This window comes from Boleophthalmus pectinirostris, unplaced genomic scaffold (genome assembly GCF_026225935.1).
Source record: "Boleophthalmus pectinirostris isolate CB_2022bp ecotype Guang Dong unplaced genomic scaffold, ASM2622593v1 HiC_scaffold_13, whole genome shotgun sequence".
Classification (NCBI taxonomy): Eukaryota; Metazoa; Chordata; class Actinopteri; order Gobiiformes; family Gobiidae; genus Boleophthalmus; species Boleophthalmus pectinirostris.
The window spans coordinates 22,817,370-22,842,350 of record NW_026571036.1 but is presented as its reverse complement, the minus strand read 5'-3'; the positions used below and the strand labels follow the sequence as shown (position 1 = coordinate 22,842,350).

Genomic DNA, 24,981 nt, shown 5'->3' with positions numbered 1-24,981 from the left:
TAAAGGTCACACCTTTTGTAGTCATAACATTACCACATATATGACAGTTCAATATATCACAAAGAAATGCAGGGTGGGGTCATTTTGGAAGAGTTATGTTTTTCTAGTAAATGGAACTAACTGCACTACAAAGATTTGCTTACTCAAAACCACAGTCTCTTTCTAGTTAGCCAATAGCACAAACCAGTCTGCCATTGGACAACGTTGAGAGGGCAAAGTATAAGAGCAGAAATCCCACAGTGAGACCTACAGTATATTTTAATGTGAAATGACTCATAAGATGTTGGAAAATTCCTCCAAATCATGTGCTGCTGATGGATTGGATTAAAGGCGCTTTGTAAACTTAAAATGTTATTAGAGTTCCTTTTTCCAGAAGTATTTGACCTCTACTAAATCTTTGTAATGTCCCAGAAGTATGTTTTATCTGGCAACTTTCTGGCAACTTTATTTGTAGTTATAGCACACATAGATTCTAATTCACCGCAATGAAAATAAGTAACTTTATTGCAGAAATTTAACAACTAACACTGAATTAAGTTTGTTCTTCAGTTTGCCAACCCACAAGTATTTATGCAGGTAAAGTAGTCTGCATTTCAGAGCCATTTAAGACTTGAATCCTTCATCTCTTTGGTCTGAGAGCGTGAGAATATGAGGCCGTACACATGGACTATGAAAATACAAACAGGGGCTGAGGAGGAGCAGATGAGAAGAGGGTAGGAGGAACAGTAATGAACAATGAATAAAATATACCTTAAAATATACCTTTAGACTAGTTACCTTTCATTACTACTTAAAGGTGCACTATGTAACTTTTCGAGCCATGTTCCGTGATTGTAGATAAGATAGATAAGTTTAGTAATGCCAGACTGTGGAACATTTAAGGCAAAGCACAACATCTCCATAATGACAAGCACATGACAGTCACTCCACAAGAAAAGATACACAGTGCAACTTTAGGGTACTTTAGTCATGTCTAAGGTTATGTCTAAGTTATTGAGTTATTTTAGATTTTGATTACAGTAAAGTAAATCAGATGTTACGTCAAGTCATTCATTATAAGTTGCATTTTTTCACCCTAAAATACTTTTACTTGAGTGGTCGTTTGAATGACCAATTTTACTTTAATGCAAGTATTTTTGAGAAACATGAATAAAGATGAATAGAGCAGATCTTTCCATGTCTAAGAGGAAGAGCACATGTTTAGTAGACCTCATTCTTGAAACAGTCTGGGGTTTAAAGTGAAGCTCTTAGAAGACAGGGATCAAGACTTGTCAAGGAGAAAGAGGAAACGTTGCCAGTGTCTCAAAACAGAATACAATGCTTTCTTAGTTATTTATCTGCATCCTTTTCACACAGAATAATAATATTTTTAAATGCGCAAGCTATCTTCTCATGTACTTAGATTTTTCCACAATTTGTAACAGAGGATTAGGCCTGACTGAAAGGGAAAACAGACGCACTAAATGGTGCATTTGTGTAAAACTGGTAATGTGAGAATAAAACCATTTCCCTCTTTAACAGATCCTTTTGGGGAATGATTAGCTTTGGTCTGGCCTGTTCTGGCACTCGCCCCGGATTTGGGTTCTCCCCTCCTGACCAGACCACGGTGAGACCAAAAGACATGAAAGAACTGAGAGAGAGGGGGAGAGGGAAAGAGAGAGAGAAGGAGAGAGAGAAAGAGAGAGAGCAAGGAGAGAGAAGGAGATAGATAGAGAGAGAGAGAGAGAGAGAGAGAGGAAGAAGGTAGAGAGAAAGCGATAGAGAGAGACACAGAGAGAGGGGACCAGAGGAAAGAGAGAGATGAGTAGGGAGAGACTGGACATAAGAGTAGAGAGAAAGAGAACAAGAGGAGGTAGAAGTAGAGAGAGGAGGGAGGGGAGAGAAAGAAATGAAGAGAGAGAGAAGATGGAGGGAGGGGAGGGAGGCAAGAGAGAAAGAAAAGGATTGAGAGACACAAAGAGAGAGAGAGGAACAGAGTTAAGAGAGATGGGTGGGGAGGGAGCGGAGGTGAGAGTATGAAGAGAGAAAACAAGCAGGAAGGAACAAGAGAAGGAAAGAGAGACAAGACAGCAGAAAGAGAGAAAGGACAGAGGGAGCGGCAAGGGGGGTTGAGAGAGAAAGACAGATAGAGAGACAGAGAGAGAGGAAATGAGAGTAGAGAGAGAGAGAGAACATGAAGAGGAAGGAAAGAGAGATCAGAGGAAAGAGTGAACAAGAGGCAGAAAGAAAGTGAAGAAAGAGAGGAGCAGAAGGAGAAGGAGAAAAGAAAGGAGAATGAGGAGGAAAAAAGAACGAGATGAGAGCGTATGGGAGAAAAAGAGATAAAAGGAGAAGATACAAAGGACTAGAGACGAGAAAGGAAAGAGACAGAGAGGATGAGGGGACTTCATAGAACAGTACAGGAAGTTATGGCAGATTAGCTGAGATTACAGTGTGGGAATCAAAGGACACATTAAAGTACAGGACTTACGCCACTCTGGGACACTGGCCCCACGTGCACCGCTGGTAATCAGGTTTGATGTACGTCTCTACGCCGTCCTCCATCACACAGCTCACAGTCCGCGTCACCACATACGCACACCAGTTCCTGCACAGAGGTGACTTTGATTTAATGTGCTGATTTTTACTTTAAAAAAAAAAAACGGTTTAAAGGTCCTATGTTACACACAATTGACTTTTGTGAGATTTAAGCCATGTTAGAATGCGGTTTCTTCCTCAAAAACATACTTGGAGTTGTGTTTTTTTTCATTCACACATTTGAGTAATCTTTTATAAGTTTGTCTACATCTCCAAAGCTCAAAATGCTGTGTTCCACCTTGTGATGTCATGAAGTGATAGTTTTCAAGTTACTCCAGGAATGTTTGTGAAAAGGAAAGAACATTATAACATAGATCAGAAAGTATCTAATCTTTTAAAACATGAAGCTGAAAACATTTATAAACACTAAAAAGTCTAAATCTTCATCTGTGGGTTTACTTTTGGTTTCAGTTACTATTAATATAATCAAGTTCTTTTTCTTCAATAAATCAGCAGCCCTAAAATATCATAGATCACTTCAAGATAGCTTCAACAATGGTTAGCTTTGTGTGTACCTCCAACTTCTAACCATGACTTCTGGCAAACAGACTGTATACTTTTACCAAAAAAATACAACATTGTTAAAAACCTGAAATCTGGAAACCACATATTTCCTTCTGTTTTGTTTGGTGAATTTTTGAGAGCTAAGAAAAATAAATTCAAAAATCCCATACAACCACATTATTTAAAGACACTTATAGACAAACACATGTATAAAATAGCTGTTTCTGTGTTTTGTTTTGAATTCTGATGTCGAATAAATCTGATCCAGGCTATATTTACTGGGCTCTGACCCAATACAAAGACAGAGGAGACTTTTAGGCAGCTAATGAGGCCAGGGGGTGAGCCAAAAAACTTCAACTATTTAACCATTTATCAACTGAATTTCAAGTGAAGCTACTATAATATTAAAGTAAAAAATCAATCTCAGAGTAAAAACATTCTTGCTCTCGGTGTCCTTAGTGTCCTTATATGTCTACACTTCCTCTTCTATCTACTCCATCTGTCCTCTCTCTCTCCGTGACCTCTCCTGACCTCTACATTTCTGTCTTCTTAAGCAAAGACCATTCAAGACCTTTTAGTCGCTTCCTCAATCATCATTTTCATATTAAGATCCCGAGCTCCTATTATGGTCAATTACTGTCACTCCAGCATTCATGTTTTATGAGCAGAGAACCATTCTAGTCATTCAACTGGAGATGTATGTAGCAATATATAGGCAATGCTTCACAATATTTTGAATGGTTCACTTCTGAGAGAATGCTTTGTTTTGTTACAGGGGGATGGTGAAGAACAGAGGACATTACAGAGACTAGTTTGGCACTATACTTTCAAATAACAAACCAAAAGAAAAGGGTTGAAACTAAATACCACTTTTGGTACTAAAAAACATTTGGGGGTAAAAACAGAATGCATTTTTTAAACACAAAACACACATTTTTCTATCACCATGTGGTCTTGTAATGTAGCTAATCCATTACAGAGGCCTTGTGCTAGCTAACAGGTGATAGCAATGAGAGAAACAAGCACAGTTTTAAATGTTTATTGAGTCAATGATTAAAAAAAAGTGTGTTTCAGTGAAATGATCTGTAAAAGAAAATTAAATAAGTAAATGGCAGAAGCGCATTTATTTAAGGAATTGTGAGTAAAATTACCCTGTTACTGTCTACCTCAGGTGTTCCGGCTAAAAGAGTCCCTGGGCAGCCGGAGCATCAAGAAGGTTCTGGGGCAGGCAACCATTTTGTTAGGAGGAGGGGGGCACAAATATTTAAATTCTTTTCTATTTAGTATTTTTAAATTAATAAAACACTGCTAAATTAATAAAGATATATATTTTTCGATTTAGATGTAATTGAAGATTTGAGCACTGTTTTTGATATACTTAACTTTTAAACAGTGAATTGAGATGAGTTGTACTTACCTGTTGTTAAAATGAGCTCACCCAATTGAGGGAGGTGTCCTATAAAAGGAGCCAGCCTCACCTGTGTCAAGAAGAGGTGCTGTGTGTGGGTGCAGGTTACTGCAATTCTTGTTTTTAACTGTGTGCTTCTTTTGTAAATATTTCAAATTGTATTTAATTTAATTTTTTTATCTATTTATTTATTTTTTTGGTTGTGGATTAAATACACTTTGGGTCTGCACTGGAAATCATCTCAACTCGACTCTGTTCCTCTTAGACCACTAAGATTGCTATCCGGGCTATAATAGGTCTTGTAGTTGTATTTGCCAGCCCTATGCAACTATTCAGCAAAGATCCAGTTCTATATGAGAAAACATGTTGATGTGACGTCAGCCATTTTGGTAGGCAAAAAGCGTCTGTATCAACAAGTCAGCATCAACATCGTCAACAGTTATTGGCCTATAACATCAACAATCATCATACAGCAGTACAACATCAACATCGTCAACAGTTATCAGCGAGTTTTAACTTTTCAAAGTAACGTTTTTGATCCTCAACATTCAGTGACTTAGAGTAAGATGAAGTCATGTCAAAACAATTAAATGCAAAACCTACTTCAAAAATAAGAGGAGTCAACGCAACTGTCATCACAAACAAGCGGCCCGACTGACTTTTTGTCTGTCAGCTACTGTACACGTGTGGAAAAGCCAGATGTAAACAAAAACGTTTTCTCGTATTCTATTTAGATTTACATTTTGTCTAGTATTGATGCTTCAAATATATTAGTCTATAGTTCATAGTTTTGGTACCAACTAACATCTGTGTATTTTTACAACCCAAACCATGGGCCAAGTCAGTATGTCAGTAACAGTCAGTAATAATGAATGATATTGATACTTTTCCGTAATATCATTTTGGGAGTGTTCTACATTCCATCCCAGAGATACACTGTGGGGTGGAATTTTCAGCAGTTACAACAGAGACACATGCACATATTGGCAAAAAAAAAATACAAAAATGGATTTAAACAATGCATTTTCAGGAGCATGTGATCAATACGAGCGTTAATTTTCCCATTTAAGTGTTTAAGTGATTTTGAACAAAAGTGAAAAACTGCTGCAAGCTACAGTATCTTGTGAATATAATTTAATGTGTGAGAGATTTGTTTAACAGTGCGAATCATTTCACGTGTTGTAGTTTCAGCTAAGTCAACTCTTTATAGTCTTATTGATTTAAAATAAAGCTCAGATCAAAGTCTAAGTTGAGTAAAAGAGTGACAGACAGAGCAGAGCTCACAGGAAATGTTGAGATATCAGCTGCAAAGTATCAGTAGTTTTGTGATGTTACGATAGATTGCTGTTAACTTTTATCTTCTAACTAGTCTACTCTAATGTGGATATTTGGCAAGCTGAGTCCCCCCTTGTGTCCCCCTCTCTGACACACTTCTCTGGGGTCCTGTGGAGGAGGTTCATTCCAGCTCGGGACATGCTGACACAGGCTCTTCATCACGTTTACATCGCCCCCTCCTGACCCATGATACTCAGCTGCTACCGTGCTACACACCTGGATAATACTATTAGATGTCTGATGGTGGTTGATGGTGCAGATTGGGAGCTTCACTTCTGTCAGTCTAATCTATGCAGGGCTTCAGCTTGAAAAATTAATGAAGAAAGAAAGCTACAGTTTTCTCTTAACACTTAAACTTGTAACACTGAGTATATGGAGTCAATAAATAGACTAATGGAGGTGTCCAAATATCAATACCCAAATACCCTGACTAGATTTGAACCCATGTCAAAACCTATAAACTTGTATAAACCAGTCAAAATCTTTCAGGCTTTGGAATGATTTAGATCTAGTAAAAGACCAAAATTCCAAACTGGGACACACTGCGTTGGGATGGTTGGTATAAATAAAACTGTGAAAAGAGCGCATAACATTGTCCAGTCTCGAATTACTCGTGGGTCAGTCGTAATCTGTGGGACTACTGCTGTTGAATTGTTGTGTGTTATGGTCTTTTTCAAGCATGGTTTTCTCTATTTTACCTAAACAAATGACAATATATCCACCTCTTTTCTGTTGGTGGGGCTCAAATTGGTCAAAAATAGGGACTCCTGGGACATTTCTTGTATAAAACTGGGACAAGGCAATGGTTTTGGATAAATCTGCTGGGACAGGGGACACATGGCTCAAAACTGTGACTAAAGATTATATTGATTACTATCCATCCATCCTATTAAAAAGTCATACTGGCGGCACAAAACAGTTTCTCTTGCAGTTAAGGTACACTTTATTATCCTTGTAGGGAAATTTGTCCTCTGTATTCAATGCTGCTGGAGCAACCTGAGGACCCATCTCTACACCTTGAGCTTGATCTGGACTACCATTAAGTTAGGGTTTAATCAATTGTTGAAGATCTACTTTAATATCTGTACCATGATTACCAGGAGTTGACACTGACCTTTGAGTGTATGTTGCACTGGTTCAGCTTTTATGGCTTTAAGGTTCTGTCAAAGCCCGACATCAACCAATACCAGTGCTGGAGACTAAATATAGACTTTATTTTCCTAAAAACTGATTCTATGACAAAATGTGTAATGTAGCGTGTTAGTCTGTGGGAGTTAGTATGTTAGTCTGTGGGTGAATTTGTACAGTGAGCGTTATATAAATCACATGTTGTGGTCGGCGCAGATCTTGATAACTTTGTGTGTGAACATAAATTCCTCCTTCACTTGGATTACATCTTGCTGCTCAACTCTCCAGGGCCTCAGCTACAAAAACAACCAGAGCAGACTACACCAAAAGAGGGAAGGAGGTGTATGCAGCTACTATCTCTGCTATTTTAGTAAAGGGCCCATATTACGCTATTTACTGGTGTTATAATGTTTCCTCATCAAAAACATACCTGGAGTTGTGTTTGTTTCATTCACACATGTTTAACGCACAGACCCTGCATATTTAGACTTCTCTCAAACACTCTGTTCCATCTTGTGATGTCATGTGTAATACAGGAAGTGTTCCACTATGTTTTTAAACTCTGTACACCTTCGCTAGAATCATGTGGATGATTTCAAGCCTTGGATTTTCTAATTTAAACTAAAGGTAAAAGGTATCTGTTTACCACTGCATGACATCACAAGGTGGAACAGAGCATTTTGAGCTTCAGAGATGTAGAGGGACTAATAATAAAGAGTTACTCAAATGTGTGTGAATGAAACAAAACACAACTCTTAAGTATGTTTGAGGAGGTAACATTATAACATAGTTTAAAGCACAGTGAAATTGTATAGGACCTTTAAAGTTATCCTTTATATTTAGGGAGGTAGTCATTCCATCTAAAGGCCCAAATTGGAATGGTGTACTGTCTTTGTGTCTTTTGGCAAGGCACCCACCATTTCTGGTATGCTTGTTAGAGATAGTTTACAGAGGGCATTTGAATAGAAAGGCTACCTCATTATTCTAAATGTGCATTCCTAATAATGAATAACTTAGGTTTCAGAATCATGACGAACGAGTAGGACAGTTGCCATAGTGATTAACAAATGAAAACCAAACATTATTTTCTGGGCACAGTGGTTGAACGTCTTGCCTCACATCTAGATGATCACAGGTTTTATTTATTTTGACTAAAAGGTTTTTGTATATATCTGTCGTGACTATATCTTTTGCACATTCTAGACAAATAATCATTTTTAATACATGATCTTGAAAAATGCATGAGCCAAGAAAGAATGTAGAATGGATAATGCAAAGTTTATAGATTCACACCCCCAAAAGAGAATCTCCTAAATATATCAATTTGCTTTAAACTGTTATTTAAATATGTCTGCAGAGTTTGTGTACCCCCGTGCAGGTGTTCCCCATTACAAACCGATCAGGGCCACCTACAGAGTCATTAGCCAGCGCAGGGTTTTACAAACATCTGAGTTTCCATAAATAACTGAAGAGTGGACAGGGAGAAGTCTTAATAACATTACAGCTAAACTGAGATAAAGTAGTTTCAAATTGTATTTGTTCATGTTCGTGTTATATTATTTTCCATGTTGTTTTGGAACTGAGAAATGGAAACTCTAGTTAAACGGAATGATATACCACTGTAGAAATTCCAACTGTTGCCACAAGAGGTCAGTAAACATCCGATTTACTGTATTAATTTATTCTAAATTTTAAGTGTGGGTTTTTGTGTAAATAAACTGCTTTCTTCTGACCAGTCTTAGTTCCTTAGTCAAATGCTGCTGACTCATAATGTCAATGGAAATCTGATGCATAGGTTTCAGAATGATGAACAATTAGGACTGTTGCTATAGTAATTAACAATTTAAAACCCCAAAATGTTGCATAAAACAGGAAAACGAAATTTATATTTACTGGCAATCCATAATAAGTATTCTGTAATCTACATACCTGGATGACCTGGACTGAAACAACAATATGCGTTTTAATATAGGATATTTCATTCACTGAAAGTAATTTGTTTGATACCATATCTCTGCAAATTCAGCAAAATCCCTGAATAATGAGTGTATTAGTGATTTCAGATTGGTTCAAGAGCTCTGTGGGCTATTTCCATTCAAAACAGCAGAGCACAGCTAGACCTGATTATGCATGATTGTTGATTGTTGTTGCCAAATGAGACGTAATGCATTCTTGTGTGCAGTCAGTGGCTCTAATTTAGATGGCAGATGTACAGTAGACCTTGGCCAGACGCTTTTCATCATCTCTGCTTGATTTTGGAGCGTTCACAGTGGATCAAATAAATGGTGAATATTTCTGATTCGCTAAGCCTGCAGTCATTACCAGATTGCATAGTGCATGCACTTTTTTGGCTCCAAGTGTAGTGTGCGTTTCCATGCAGATTTTTAGGTGGTTAGTGATAATGTGTTGAATATTATTTTCTCATTATTTGAGTCCTCTTTTCAGCTTGATTTGATCATGATTATTCTTGTGTTAACATTTCCTTCACTGTGGTAAATTAGTTCTCAAATTTTGGGATGAGTACCACTGATGTAAATTCTTCAGCTCTTGCGTTTGCTAAAGTTAGAGTCTATTTTATTCACATTTTCCACTTCTGATGGGTCCTTGTTTAGAATCACTGTAGCAATAGTGTACTCTTATTTTAGACATAGTCTAGACCTGAACTAGTCCTGCTATACACCTGGTTTCTTGTGTTTCTGTCTGGTAGTACTCACAAATTAAAATGTTTTCTTGATGGTACTTGCCAAACGTTTTAGAACCACAGATGTTGATACTTTGCAGCTAAAGTCATCGACATTCCCTAGGGGTGTAGGCTCTGCTCTGTCCGAGGCTTTATTTGACTTTAATCTGTGCTTTATTTTAACACAATCTGACCTGAAATAACTGACTTAGCTGGAACTACAATAGGTAAACTGATTTGTACTGTTGAACAAGTCTCTCCCACATAGAATTACAGACACCCGCTTGCTAGCATCAGTTAATAGTTTTTCAGTTACTCACACTCACCATTTTTGTTGAAAATCAAACATCTACATCTAAAGGACCATGAACGCTCGTTGTGATCACAGGCTCCTGAAAATGTGTTGTTTAAAGCTTTTTGCATTTTCAGACCGTGTTTGCTTATGTGCATTGTGTCACCATGGTAACTCCTAAACAGTCTGACATTAGAGATACATGTAGAACTCGCCCAGTGTGACGTCACTGCAAAGCATCAATCGTAGTATATCTATCTATCTGTTAATGCATTCTGCTTTGAACATGCTCTGTACCCCAATGTTACCACCTAACCACAAAAAACATATAATCCAAACATTCTGTTCACAGTCACTTGACCAGTGCCCCAAACTAATACATTTTCCATATAATTCAAGCTATAAAACATGAAATATAAGTGGTCAAACTGTATTTGAAAAAGCCTGAATATAAAACGAAGGACCTTTAAGAGAACTTGTGTCAGAGCTTCCAAACACAGTCGTCTCTGATGATATTGCCAGAGAAGTGCGGTTTTGCGACGGACGTTAGTGCACTTTAAATCATACTATTTGATGCCATGTTGAATTAAAAGTTACCACGCAAAACCCCTAAGCACAATGGAAAGAAAAATATACTGATTTTGTAATATTAAAACCAACTGCAAGTATGTGCTCGTGTATATTGCGTCAGGCTACAAGCTGCTTTAAAATTGTGCTTATGTGACACAAACAACAGATGAAGGATTAGCCTGGCCATTGCTAAAACCACAAACCCTATGCTAAAAGGGAAAGGAAACAGAAGAGAACCAGCACAAAGATGGTGGATGTGACAAAATGTCTCTAAGCAACATGAAACTACAGCTTTCAAACACACTGTCTCTTGTTTACCAATGCGGCCGCTTATTAAATTAGCTTTGACATCTTGCATTATGCCATGTGAACATTTGCTGGAATACTTCTCCATTGTGGTTAGTTCTCTGCGTGTTGTAAGGGTTTAGGATTTATTAAAAACATACCATAGCGATCAGGCTTGGATCAGCAGGGATGAAAAAACGTGTGAATGCTGACAGATGAAGTAGAACAGTCTCCTGGCCCATAGACTACTGTTGTTAGAGTATAGCTCACAGGGATTCCATATTCTGAGTACATAAGGTTTCAGTCTTGTCAGATCAAATGTAGAGTTGGCAGTGTTCGCAACAGTCTGATGCGTAACAGACTTAGATGGTCTTAAAATAAACTCTGTTCTTTATGACTGAATAAACGTAATATATGGTATGTTTAGAATAGGCTACAAGTTGTCTGTCAGTGTAAACCAAGCTCGGATTAAAACGCTACTTCATTCTTGTATTGATGTATCTTTGATTGCAATGTTTGGGATTGAGTCTGTAGACCTGTAGAAACACTTGGCCCATCAGAGGTACAAATGATCTTAAGTAAGGAAAACTTTCTTGTAATATTGTCACGCTACTCAGACTACGTTTGATGCAAAAGTGGCATCACGTCTTCCCTTTTTATTCTGCGTTTAGATGAGCGTTTTCTGGAGGAAATCTGCGTACATACGGTGATGCAAAAGTGTGTGGAATTTGATTGGGTATGCATGCCAGGTAGCTAGGTGGTGACGCTAGGTGGTGATGTATGTGACGTAAACACGTACATGAAGTGAGCAGATCTGACCAGAGTTTTGCATCTTTGGCAATGTAGACAGAAAACGAGGGTGGTTTCAGATTTTTGCGTTTTTAAGCCCCCAAAATGCCTTTGCCATCTAAATGAAAGGCACTTCCGATAAAATATTTTGTCATTTTTACCCGCAAGTGTTCTCATGTAAACAGGCCCTAACATTTTAATTTTTATATAGGCTTGATACTTGATACCGATTTTGATACTACAATGGTGAAAACATGTTTTTTTTTCTCTCCTCTGTGTTTAAACTCCATACACCTTTACTAAAATCATTTGGATTTAGGTAACAGCATTTTAACATGGCTTAAAGCTCACTAATCAGTTCTAAAACTTTTGAATAAAGATATATTTTTGTTCTATTTTTTGCACTTGTTCAAATAAAGCTTTTGTATTGATTACTATCAGATTTGGACGGAAGTCCTGAGCGGCAAGCGAAAAAATAAAAAAAGAGGCACGTCATTTGGTCTCTATTTTCTAAGATTTCTATGTTTTTCCAGTATATTAGTTTAAGTTCAACACTGGTGATCAAATGGTGAGATGACTCATTAAGTAAAGCATTGGGTTAGAATCTGGGAAACTGGGGTTTGAGGCTTACCTGCCCCAATTGTGTACAGTCTGTGTTCATTTTGGCTGAAAGCACCAGTCTTTTCATGAGTTGTTGGTGAAAAAAAAAAAAAAACAGAGCCCAAATGACGTGCATCTTTTTTTTCTTTTTTTTTTTGCCACTCAGGGCTTCCTTATTTTGTGATACCTTTGACAACCCTACTTTCTTACAAGACTGCATGTTTTAGGTGTAATGAGACAGAAAACCTAATCACAAAATAAGCACAATTATTTCAAACATATCCTCCAAATCCCATATTTCTATTTTTGGAAACCCTAACCACTCTGCCACAACATCACCTTTCCCATACAACTTTACCACAAGATTTCACTGAAATACAGACAAACATTCACAAACTCCTCAAAAAGCAGCGCCCTGGCTCCCACACTCAGGGCATCCTCTCCATACTGTTACATTTTCCACATGTCCTTCACTTCACATAAGAGCAGCCTTTATGACTGTACTCTGAATGAGTTTGTGTTTGCGACAGGGCGGGGGCTCACATTCAACAGGAAACTCCAGTCAATTTACTTGGTTCACCAGTTCCCAGCCTGATCAAGAACTGGGTTGTGTAGCAGCGTTTGGTGACTCGCCCATTTTGTCCTCCACTGACGACAATCCTGACGCCTATTCAGCCCTCTGGCTTTTCCAAGACGGGAAAATTAGGTAGGATCTCAGGAGAGAACTTGGACACCCTTGAGGATAGTGATGGGAATTCCCCAGAGGGACTGCAGGATGTGTCTAGGGAGTGGGAAGCCAGTGCATATTAATGATTTCTGTGACATCGCTGGGTTGAGATGACCTCTTCACATCCATTCGTAGTGTGAAATTGCTTTAATTATTGAGGGGCTTCAATTGTGGTGTGAAAAGATTAGCAGAGCCACTGGAAAGACCACAGATATAAAAGCAAAAGGGACTAACTAACACAAGCATACCAGAGACCAGACAACAAGCAACACTATAATCAAATACAAAAATGCAAACATCTACTTTGACTTAATTATTTTCCATAAACAAAAACACATCACAACAACACATCAGTTAGGCCTTATATTAAAAGTGAACTCTGTAACTTTTCTTGCTTGTCTTTAGACTTAAACAAACTTTGTTGATCCACCAGGGAAAGTATTTGGACACAGTAGCTCTCCCATCATGATAAATATAATATCAAAGAGCAAAAATATAAATGGTCATAATAAATTCAAAGTAAGTAGCAAAAATTTTATGGATATGTTATTGCTTATCATTGCCTGGAATGTTCCACAGTATGGCATTAAATTCATCTATCTCCATGGCTACAAGTAGATGAAGTTTCGGGTCAAATCTGTTGTGAAGTAACCTCGCTGACTGTAAGAATGAAGGTTTATGAAGGAATTTTGAGCAATAAAAACACATATAACTGAATAAAAACAAGACAGATAAGTTTACTACAATACTGTGGAACATTAAGCAAAGCAGAAACACCTCCATGGAGACAGGCAGCATTACTAGACCTTAAAAGAAACGCTGTGTACCTTGTGTGTGTTAATTGGCTTCCATCCCATTTGTCAGTAAATGACTTCTGAGTAATAATAAAGGCGGTTGGCTTTCTTCACTGACCCGTACAAAACAACATCTGAACACACACAGACTTATCGTCACCCTGCTGTTCAGAGCCAGCAGCTAGGAGTTAAACATTCCCAGCACTAATCCAATAAAGCCCCATTAATCCAGAGAACCAAGGAGACACAATCAGAGGGAAGGCCACTAACTAGATTTGGCATCTCCTTAACAGCGTTAAATACCCAAACACACACATTCATTCGCTATGGAGTCACTAAAACTAGAAGAGATTCCACGAGGACGGCAGACGTGCTTATTTTCAAGTAGAAAATCTGAGTCAAATGTGACGAATGTCCAATTTTAAATATCAAAAGATCATTTGTTGCGTCCAAACCACAGCCTGTTTATGGGGGGCACATAAGGGCACTTCAAGCTCCATCAACACTCCATCACAGTCTTCACCTCTCTCTGTAACTGGTGCAGTGAGCCTCATCATTTTGGTCTTAAATGCTCATATTAACCTGTTTTTTTTACATGATCCTGGTGTTTTTATTTCACTGTTTTGTCTGTAAATGAATTCCTTTACCTGATATGGAACTCGGCTACATATTCCCCTCATATCTGCAGGCCTCATGAGCTTCATTTGACTGGAGCCGAACACTATGGGTGACTTCACACTTCCTTAGTCCACTTCTTTATATAGTCTACGATACACACACATTCATTTGCTATGGAGTCACTAAAATTAGAAGACATTCCCAGAAGAAGCCGGACATGCTTATTTTCTAATAGATGTGCCAAAAATATGAGTCAAATGTGACGAATGCTCAATTATAAACATCAAAAGATCATGTGCTGCGTCTAAACCAAACTTATTAAAGCATTACATTCTTGAACAATGACCAAATGGAGTGATATTGGGCCCATACGACAAAAGCCACAATGAAGCCTGGTATATTAACAATGCTTGTTTATTAATGACCACTGTCCTTATTTAAATAAAACATATATAAGAGACTTTCTAAATTTTGGTGCTTCCCTTTTGGGAGTTGGCACACACAAGTCATCTAGCGCTTCGTTCGTGCATGACTGATCTGGCTGGCAATGGATCAGATTTTTTAATAAGAGGCCAAATTGTATGCACTCCCTTTTGGTTGTTAAGTTAAAACTAAATAAAATATGACTCCAGGAACAGATATAGCCAAAATCAAAATTCCAGATAGTTAGTTATTTTGTGGGCTAATCTGCTGTTGTCCGGGAGTTACCAAAACCCAAAACTGACCAAAAAGTTCTTACATTTAAAAGTATTATACAAAGTTGGCTATTGTGAGTTTTAGCCATGTTGTGACCTTCTCAAAAACATACGTGGAGTTGTGTTTAGTTTCATTCACATAGTCTGAGTAACCCGTTATTATTAGTCTGGCTACATCTCCAAAGCTCAAAATGCTCTGTCCCACCTTGAGATGCCATGTAGTGGTACTTTTAAAGTTAACAGCTCCTTTTACCATTAATTCAGTCGAGATTGGCAATTTTTAGCCAGGCTGGTACCCACCTAGTGCCTCAGCTCTCCAGCGACTAGGGCAGGAATCGGAATACACTAGATGGTTCGCAAAAACCCCCGGAAGTGCGAGTTCGAGCATCAGCCAATCAGCAAAGAGCCATACAGTACATTCTGTGCTGGTAACGATTCCCAAAATCAAGGATTTAAAGCTGGAACAAAGAGAATGTTTGGTGAATTTTATCAAGGGGAAAGACATTATTGCCCTTTTCCTACGGGATTTGGGAAAAGCTTAATATACCAGTTAACCCTTTTAGCGGCGCATTACATACATTACGATCAAATAGCAGTGATTGGTTAAATGAAAAACAGTACCCGATATCGTTGAACAAATTCTACTGCGTGGTCAGACGGTTTCTATGAAGTGAAAATGGCTGATGAATCAAGCTAGGCAATTCCAGGGATGAGATCTAATCTAAATGATTCCAGTGAAACACAGTGGAGCACTTCCTGTATTACCACATGACATCACAAGGTGGATCAGAGTAGATATGCAGGGTTTGTGTGTTAAACATGTGAAAGAAGCAAAACACAACTCCAGGTATTTATTTGTGATGAAACAACATTAGCCTATAACACAGATCAGAAATTTGTGTTTTATGGGTCCTTTAAAGTTATTTAAAGCAAACACATTCTTCTTTCACTTCTCTACTAAGGTACATTGACTATTGGGATATGTCACTCATTGATTTCTGACCTGTCCAGAGTAATAGTAATATCCAGTAACCTTTCACATAGACATGAGTCATAGCTTTCCTGAAACCTGCTTGTTAATGTATACAAATTATCCACTGCCCTTGAATACAAATTATTCACAGCTGACACAAGCAGTATACAATAGCCACTTTACCTGTTTGCCATCTTGTTGACCTCCTTGACCTCCTAAAGTATGTTATAATGATTCATATTATCAATGACATTGTGAGTTTGGTCTGACACTCACACTAAAATGCTTTTTCCTCAGCACATCTGGACTCTGTTGGCTTGATGGACGAGTGCTTTCATTTAAAACTAACACAGCACCGGTTTTAAATGTCTCTAAGTGTAAACATCATTTACTGTAAGCTGGAGCAAGCTCAGTGCTCAATATTCAATACTCCACAAAGGGAAGCCATATTTGATTTAAACCTGACCAAAATAGTATTAAAAGTGAAGTTCATACTGCAGCTAGTCATTTGGGGTTTTCACTCAAATGCTTGTACAAATTGGTGACAGTTTAAATGGGCACCTGATGGAGTATAGTTTCACTGTTAAAAATAATAGACATTGTGAATCATATGTCATACCCTTTTCAGTCATCGAATATCAACAATAAGTCAAACTTGGTGTTTAAACATATCTATCTTGCATTTATTCAATTACCCATGGCTCATAAAACATGCATTTGTACTTTAAACTCGCTCGCCTCTCCACACTTCTAACCTGAAACTTGGCTTGGTGGCATCGCCTGCATGTTTCTATGGAGATAGATAAGTTTAATGCCATTGATGCAGTGATATCCTGGGGGTGTTTTACATGTATCTGGATGGTTAAATGTGCAATGTGAGTTACCAGTTTTCTGAAATTTCCAGAAAAAATGCAAAATGGATTTAAACACATTTTCAGGAGCCTGTCATCAATTCAAGCATTCATGGCCCTGTTTAAATGTTTGATTTTCAACAAAAAAGGTGAGAATGTATAAGCACACAAATCCTCTCACTTGGTGTAGTTCCAGCTAAATCAGCTCTTTCTAGTCAAATTGTGTTCAAATAAATCTCAGATTAAACTAACATGAGTAACAGAGCTTCTCACAGAGTAGTTCAGTTAGCACCACACCTCCAGAGACTGTTGATGACATCAGCTGCAAAGTAATACTGTGGAACACTAGAGGTGTAATGATATCCAAGTATCACAATACAATATCGTCACAGTATGAACCTCACAGTACGATATTTATTGCGATATCGTGGGAAAGTTCACGATATGGTGGGGCGGCTCACGATGTAACATCCAAATCTCTCGGTACAATATTTTCACGATATACATCTCACGGTATGATATTATTGTGATATTTTGTGGAGGCAAACAAAACTGTTAATATGATACTTTTTCCTCTTAAAATGCCTTGACAAGACTTAATCCAAAGAACTAAGACTTAAAAGTGCTTAGAACTGTTATTTCTATTATGTTATAGTCCACACTAAAATGGAGCAAAAGATCATGGTCTATGTAGTTCCCTGTCTTTTTTTTTTTTTAGCTAATGCTGCACCATAACTCTTAATTTAAGCAAAGATTAAGAGACTTGTAATTTTATATACTCTGATGGTCCATGATATTATTGTGAGAACTCTGACGATACGATATCATGATATTTCGGTTATTGTTACACCCTTATGGAACACCAGCACACAGAGACAATCAGAAAAGTTTCATAGTACACCTTTAAAACAAGATGAGGTATCCACTAAAACACATTTGTAGACTGGTAATTATTTTCAAATCTTACACTGTATTGTGAAAGCTCTGAGTATCTATAACATGCCACTCACATCATTGCTATACCTTGACTGCACATACAAAGAAAGCATCAGTTGTTTCACTTCCTGGAGCCCGGGGGGAGTAAAAGTGTCTAAATATCTCAGACATGTACACAGAACATGTGCTCTGTTGACAACGCACTTCCTAGCTGACCCTGTTTTTCTAAAATGATCACCATTACCGACAGCTTGCTCATATTAGTTCCATATGTTAGAGTCCTGGGGTGATCAGAGAAGATACAACTGTGCGTGCATGGTCTGGTGCTGCAATGGTTTCAAGTATTGCGGTTGTGATTACATTTGCAATTTATGTTATAAAAGACCACAGTGCATTTTAAAGGGCGTTAACGCTTGGTGCATACAAGAATCTCAATTGTTTTCAGAAGCATTATGTATGTATGGGTCTAATTTACAGAGTTTGTAGGTTTACTTATTTATTTATTTATTGTTTGCATTAGATGATAGATTAGATGGCTGAATCATTGTTAAAGATGCATTGTGTAACTTTTCTGGACGGTCCGGGAAATGCTTTTCTCCATGGAGATTTTATTGCTTTGTATGGAATGTTACACAGTATGGCATTAAACCTTTCTATCTTCATGGAGACCAAACCAGACCAAGTTACAGGTCAGATCTGTGGAGAGGCAATCCCGCTCACAGTCAGAATGTCTGTTTTTCTCTGCATTTTTGACCTATAGAACTACCTGTAATTGAATAAATGTAAAAGAGAAATGTTTAATGTCATACTGTGGAACACTCCAGGCAGTGCAATGACGTATCCATAGAAACAAGCAGCTGACAGACCCTCAACCAAAAAGTTACACAGTGCACCTTAAAATTGCTATTACAATTTGATTACATTTATTTTTGCTATGGGTTTCAGAATGATAACAAATTACTACCGTTGCCATAGTGATTAACAATTTAAAACAATATATTATTTCTTCTGAATGAAGTTCTCAAAATGCCACATAAAACATGGAAACTGAAACCACTGAATTAACAGCATTAACTTAAAATGTGCCTATAGCAACTGAAAAGCAAGTGTAAGTAGTGGTATAGAGGAAAGAATTAGATTCATTTTTACTTCCTTACTCAAGCCTTCACTGTACTACTTTGTCTTGGCACCTTTTTGTCATTCAAAATTGCTATTTACGCAATCCTCAAACCACTAGACCCTTTTCAAACTGGCAGGTAGGAAAAAAGTAGCTTAAGCAATAGCTGTGACTTGGAATGCGTCATAAGTAGCCACTCTCGCCTCATTGTTTTCATTGCAAATCGCTCTGTTAGATTGAATTTGGGGTTTTTAGTTAGAAACAGGTGTCTAAGCTCCGGAGGCAGAGGTGCGAAGAGTAAGTGGGACAGTGGGGGTGGTAAATTTGAAAAAAAGGCAGGAGACGTTGCTACGACTACAAATGGACTGGAAAGAATGAGTAATGTACAGATATTAGGTGTATTCTGAGCGGTGAGTCCCTCCTTGCTGTCTTTGTCTCGGAGGTCCAGTCTCACAGGCTGTTTAACTAGAGCACAAATCACAGCAATATCAACATTTCAGAGCAAAAATAAAACAATAGAAGTCACCTTTTATGGAAATGTTGAGACTAGACTTTACCAGAATCTACTCACTTGGTTTTACTCTCTCAACAAAATCTCGCTTTGGATAAATCTTCATGCTACAAATGGAAAAAGTTGGAAGATAATGGAGAAATAATATGTTTTGGTACAGAATACTGAAGCAAATATCCATGGAGACAAGCAGATGAAGTCACAGGTCAGATCTGTGGAGAGGCAGCCATGCTCACATGTTTGCATGCATGTTTCTCCAGGTATTTTTAAGCAATAAAAACTAGGGCTGGGCAAAAATAAAAAATATTAATCACATGAGTTCCTGTGATTAATCATGATTAATCCCATGTTATAATATACACAAAACCAATTAATAAATTAAAAAGTAGTGTATAGCTGACTTTTATTGGAAATGTAAATGAAAGCACCACACATCTGTTGTGTAAACAGCATTTTCTTTATACAGTAGTAGGGCACTAGTCTGTAAAGTCCATGTTTATACTTCTTCCTTTTTGAGAATATTACTCAAAAAAAGAAGCAATTTCAGTGCAGTTTGTCAGTTCCTATAGAATTTGACTTAATAAATCGAATTCAAAAGTAAAGTGCATGTGATCAGCAGCAGTAAAATAAAATATTTAGTGTAAATCTCAACTGAAAAAATCAAATCAAACCAAATACAAAACTGAAATGTCTTGCCACTGCCAGGGCATTAATGTTACCTTGTTTGATATAAAAATGAGAATCTCAGTCAAAAACAGTAACTGGAGAACAGAATAAACAAAACAGAACACATAAACAGAAAACACACTTTGTCAATTCCTAGAATTTTTATTTATTTTTTTTCCTGAACAAAGCAAGTTGCTAAGGCATACCAGAAAATTATTATTATTATTAAGAATGTGATCACTGGCACCGGCTTATCGTGGAAGAAAAGTGAGAGTTTGCAACGAAGAGCAGGGACCGTGTGGTGGTGCCTCCACTGAGAATTAATACAAATAATTGTCAGCGATAATGAATTAATTTGTTAAAAAATTTACACGTTAACGTGCCCGGTCCTAATAAAAACACTGTAAATGATTACAATAAAAATAAATAAGTTTAATGCTATACTGTGGATCATGCCAACACCATCTCCATGACAAGTGATGTGATGGACCTCCTCCATAAAACTCTATTATGTATTATTAATTTATTAACTATTTTAACAAAGGGCCAAGAAAAGTATGCTAAGAAACAAAAGCAGCTGAATCTGTTTGTCTGTTTAAGGTTTGTTCATTCACACTTGGATCCTGGTTTGAGCCCAGTTTAGTCCAGATGTAGACTTGGTTTAGTCCTGTTCCTTTTCTAGTCCTGGTTTAGTCTTGGTTTAGTCCAGGATTAGTTTCAGATGTTGTCTTTTAGTTTAGTCCCAATTTCGATGTGTGAATGAATGTCCCACAAGTGACTAAACAGCACAATAGACAGCCCCATTCTCTTTTTACAATATGTCTGACAGGCAAATAACATGCTAACCACCAGCTGTTTACTACATGAGAAAGCCCCATATATTCGCTCAACCTTAAGTCAATGTCTGGGGCTCCTTATCTCCTCGCTTGGTTAACTTCACGCTTTTGAACAATGCTGTGAGACAGATCCAGCTCATAACCCTCCACAGTCTCTATAACGAGGCCCTTTGTCTTTCACTGCTCTGTCAGGTACATGACTAACTGTCTTATTGTGAGGGCGCCATGTTTGTTTTTATAAAGTCATAAATCAGCATGAGTGGATTCCTTACACCTGTCTCACACCTTTTTATCCCCCTGTAAACTTTCACCTTCATATAAAGTTGTTCAGGGTTTGTGGACAGAATAAAGGCAGACAGACCGTTTTATGACTTAGAAAATCAAAAAAGGAGATTGTAATAACTTGGAGCTAATATTATGTGCTATATTTTCTCTATAGTTTCAGTGTTCTTACTCATTTAAATCCTTCAAGTATAGCACCTTAGCTGCCTAAGGGATGCTGAAGTGCTGACCCATCTCCAGATCTTTATCCAGGGTCTCGGTCAGGATAGTTTGATGGTTACACATACACTATGACAGCTCAATATAGCTCTATGGGGATGTTAGACCATCACAGTTAATTATAAAAGCAATATAATATAATAATGAATTTTGGAAGGATTGTGATGACGATTTCAGTGGCATTCACACCTGACCAGAGTTAGGTTAGAGTGGAAATCAGCTGGAAAGTCCCCCTGGCTGGAAGGTCCCCAAGCTAGAAAGTCCCCCTGAATTGTACGCTTTATGAAACTCAGATAGTTAATGTATATACATATTAAAAATCATTATATATACTGTATTTAATTGTGCACACACAAGTTACAATAGATCTCAATACATTTATTCATACACACAAACAAAACATGCAAAAATTAGTGGTCTCAAACACGCACAAATAGAGTAAATACAGTGTGTTAAATTACTCCTCAGGAGTAGTCCACAAGTAAGGCACAAATTTTATGTATAGTCTGTCAATTTCTCATGTGTATTCACTCCTCAGAATAGTCCACCACATTGCCTCAGCTCGGGAAGATCGGTAAAATGACATAAACAAGGCCCGACATTTGGTCTCGCTACATTCACATTTCATTTTATTATGATATAGAATGCTGATTTTCTAACTCAATACATCACAGTGCATGACCGGACCTACTAAAGGCCAGCGAGAATGTCCACCCCTCCCGGGCACAGCAGTTACCTGTGTGCCGCCCAAGAGAAGGGCGCGCCTGGAGGGAGGATGGGACGCTCGAGCCGGGATTTTCATGGTGTAGACTAGTCCAGGTTTAGTTCTGAGTTTAGCTCCAGTTTAGTCACAGTTCCTTTGTTATCTTGGCCTACGTCATCAAAGGTACAATACTCCCTACGATGGAAGCATAGCCAGACTGGACTGCACAAGACATGTCTCTGGGTCCTGGGTCCAGTACTTACAGTAAATAAATGCCACATCAAACTTAGAATTATTGGAACTAAACTACGACTAAATGTGGAACTAATCCTGGGCTAGACCAAGACTAAACTGGGACTAGAACTAGAACAGGACCAAACCAAGTCTAAACCAGGACTGAACTGGGCTCAAACCAGGACACGAAAGAACAAGTGTCAATGAATAAATAAACAAATGGATTTAGTTCCTTTTGTTTCTTAGTTCTCTTGGCCCTTTGCTAAGTTAGAACTGCAAAGTCATGTCTACAATTTATCCCTCACCACATTTCAATATGTCTTCTCTTGATAATGAGAAGTGACACCCTATTTAAACTAGGGCTGCATAACTGTGGAAAATAATTGCGATTATATGTCATGATTTATGCTTATAAAGTAGATTTCCGTTCGAGTGCACTTTGTAAACAACTCAACACAGGAGCATTATCATCTGACATAAAACTGACATATGAACTTCTAAACAAACAGTAGAAGCTCATAAATTTCAGAAGATGTTTGAAGAACTAAACTACAAGGTCTTTCTATAAATATTTAGAGGACCTTCTACTGTAAATAGCTTGATTTGATAATTGCGCCTTTTTATACTTTCCATTTGATTGTGATAAATGAAAGCCATAATTAAAACCTGTCCTAGCTCTCATCTTCATCTCTCTCCCTTGTGTATGTCCCATGATGCACCTGGCAGAGCATGGAGTCCACCGCTTGTCTCTCTGTGTGTTTTAACCCCCGGTGTCCCTTTACAGCGACAGGGACGGGGTCGTGACCTTTGTCCTGCAGTTCAAACGCATAGCTCCGCCCCCTCCATTGGGCCCATTCAGGACACTGTCAAAGACTCCTCTCAGAGCTAAATGACAGATCCCTCAACAATGGACGCCGCTAAGTCATTGCTTTGTCTAAAGCATTAAAGCATACCTCGCCTTTCACTCTCTCATCCCTCCTTCCTCTCACTCAAGCTAAGTAGGAATATTCAGACCCTTCACTCCAGGAGAGGCTTCACTTCTCAGACTTTGGCTTCCTGTTATGTAAGAAGCCACAGTCAGGCCTGGTACCATCACAAAATTGGAACTGAGATATATTGCTGAAGAAAACATAGACGATAAACGACAATACTGAGACAAATTTCTTCATTGATACTTTGCAGCTGATGTCATCAATGTTCCCCGGGGGTGTGATGCTAACTGTAGACACTGTTCTGTCTGAAGCTCTGTTACTCAAGTTAGACTTTAATCTGAGTTTTGTTGCAACACAATCTGACCATATAGAACAGACTTAGCTGAAACTACAACAGATAACAAATAACATAACAGTCACAAACTAGCATCTGCCTACAGTTTTTCAGTTAGTCACTCTCATCTTTTTGTTGAAAATCTAACTCCTAAACTTTGTGTTGAAAATCAAACTTCCAAACATGATCATGAACACATATTGATCACAGGCTCTTGAAAATGCATTTAAATCTATTTTGTATTGTTTGTTGAGAATCTTAAAACTTTTTGGCTGTTTGCGAATGTGTGCATTGTGTAACTGATGGTATCTGATGAACATTCTGCCACAGAGATACATGTAGAACACCCCCAGCGTGTTATCACTGCAAAGTCTCAGCACAACTAGCATAAAAACCCTATGCACCAAATAATATTCTGAATGTACAAAATTGTTAAAAACATTAGCTGCAATAAATAAACGAGAATCAGAATGAAATAGAATCGCTATCTATGAGTCGTAGAAGTTATTTATTTAACCTCGTACAGCTCAAGTTATCTTAGTAGAGAAATTAATACAAAAAGATCCCCAGTAGTACGTAGAAAATGTGAGTATAGGTATCCTACTAAAATGATGTAGAATCTAGCTAGTGCAACCTGTCAGTCACGCAGGAGTGATCCAAAGGTTTCAGAGGTGCTCATCTGGGTAATGTTTTTGAAATTGAAAGTCTCACAAACACTATCCAGATGACTTCCTTTGAAACTTTTCCTTCCAGTATGTCAAAATGTCAAAAGTAGTTGTTTGCAAAAGTCATTAGATATCAATACAGACTTTGCAACCAGAAGACTAAAAAATTTGCATATTGGCATTGGAATGGCTACAAAGGAAACAACCTCTGCGTTATCTTTATAATGCATGGACTTCGTTTGGTTGGAGGACATGGTTGTACAAATGTGTCATTCATTCACTAAGACACTTGGCTGTAGTGAGAGAAAACTGAACAAAACTTGACTACACTGCTCTCTTAAAGGTTTGTGGTTAAAAAATTGGCATGGGGGAGTTTGTAGTATATTTTAATAACATAATTTAGGAAAAATAATCAAAATCAGTCCAAAAAATATGGGCAGAGCTTCTCGGCCATCAGTAGCTCTGGATTTTAAACAATCGGCCATGAAGAAAACCATATTGGTCTCTAATTACATACTTACAGGTGTATTATTGCTAAAATGGAAAAGCAGGCATTCTTACTGTGGGTGGGCTCGTTTCTCCACGGATTGCCATGATGATATAAACGTTGCTGTTGTTTGCTTGTTTGGTTGTTTGTTTGTATGGTAAGTTCACAAATATCCAGAGGGTGACTATACCAGAGATCAGGGAAGACACTTTTAAACATTTCATATTTCACAA

The 24,981-nt window shown here is 37.8% G+C and overlaps 1 protein-coding gene across 1 annotated transcript in view; it reads right to left on the bottom strand.

Annotated features, from left to right (window-relative positions):
- Positions 1-24,981, bottom strand: part of emilin1a (elastin microfibril interfacer 1a) — a 59,985-nt gene that overhangs the window by 15,318 nt on the left and 19,686 nt on the right. The window contains exon 2 of the mRNA XM_020917310.2: positions 2,471-2,587. Within this exon, the coding sequence (XP_020772969.2) occupies positions 2,471-2,587 (117 nt within the window). The remainder of the gene's footprint in view (positions 1-2,470; positions 2,588-24,981) is intronic.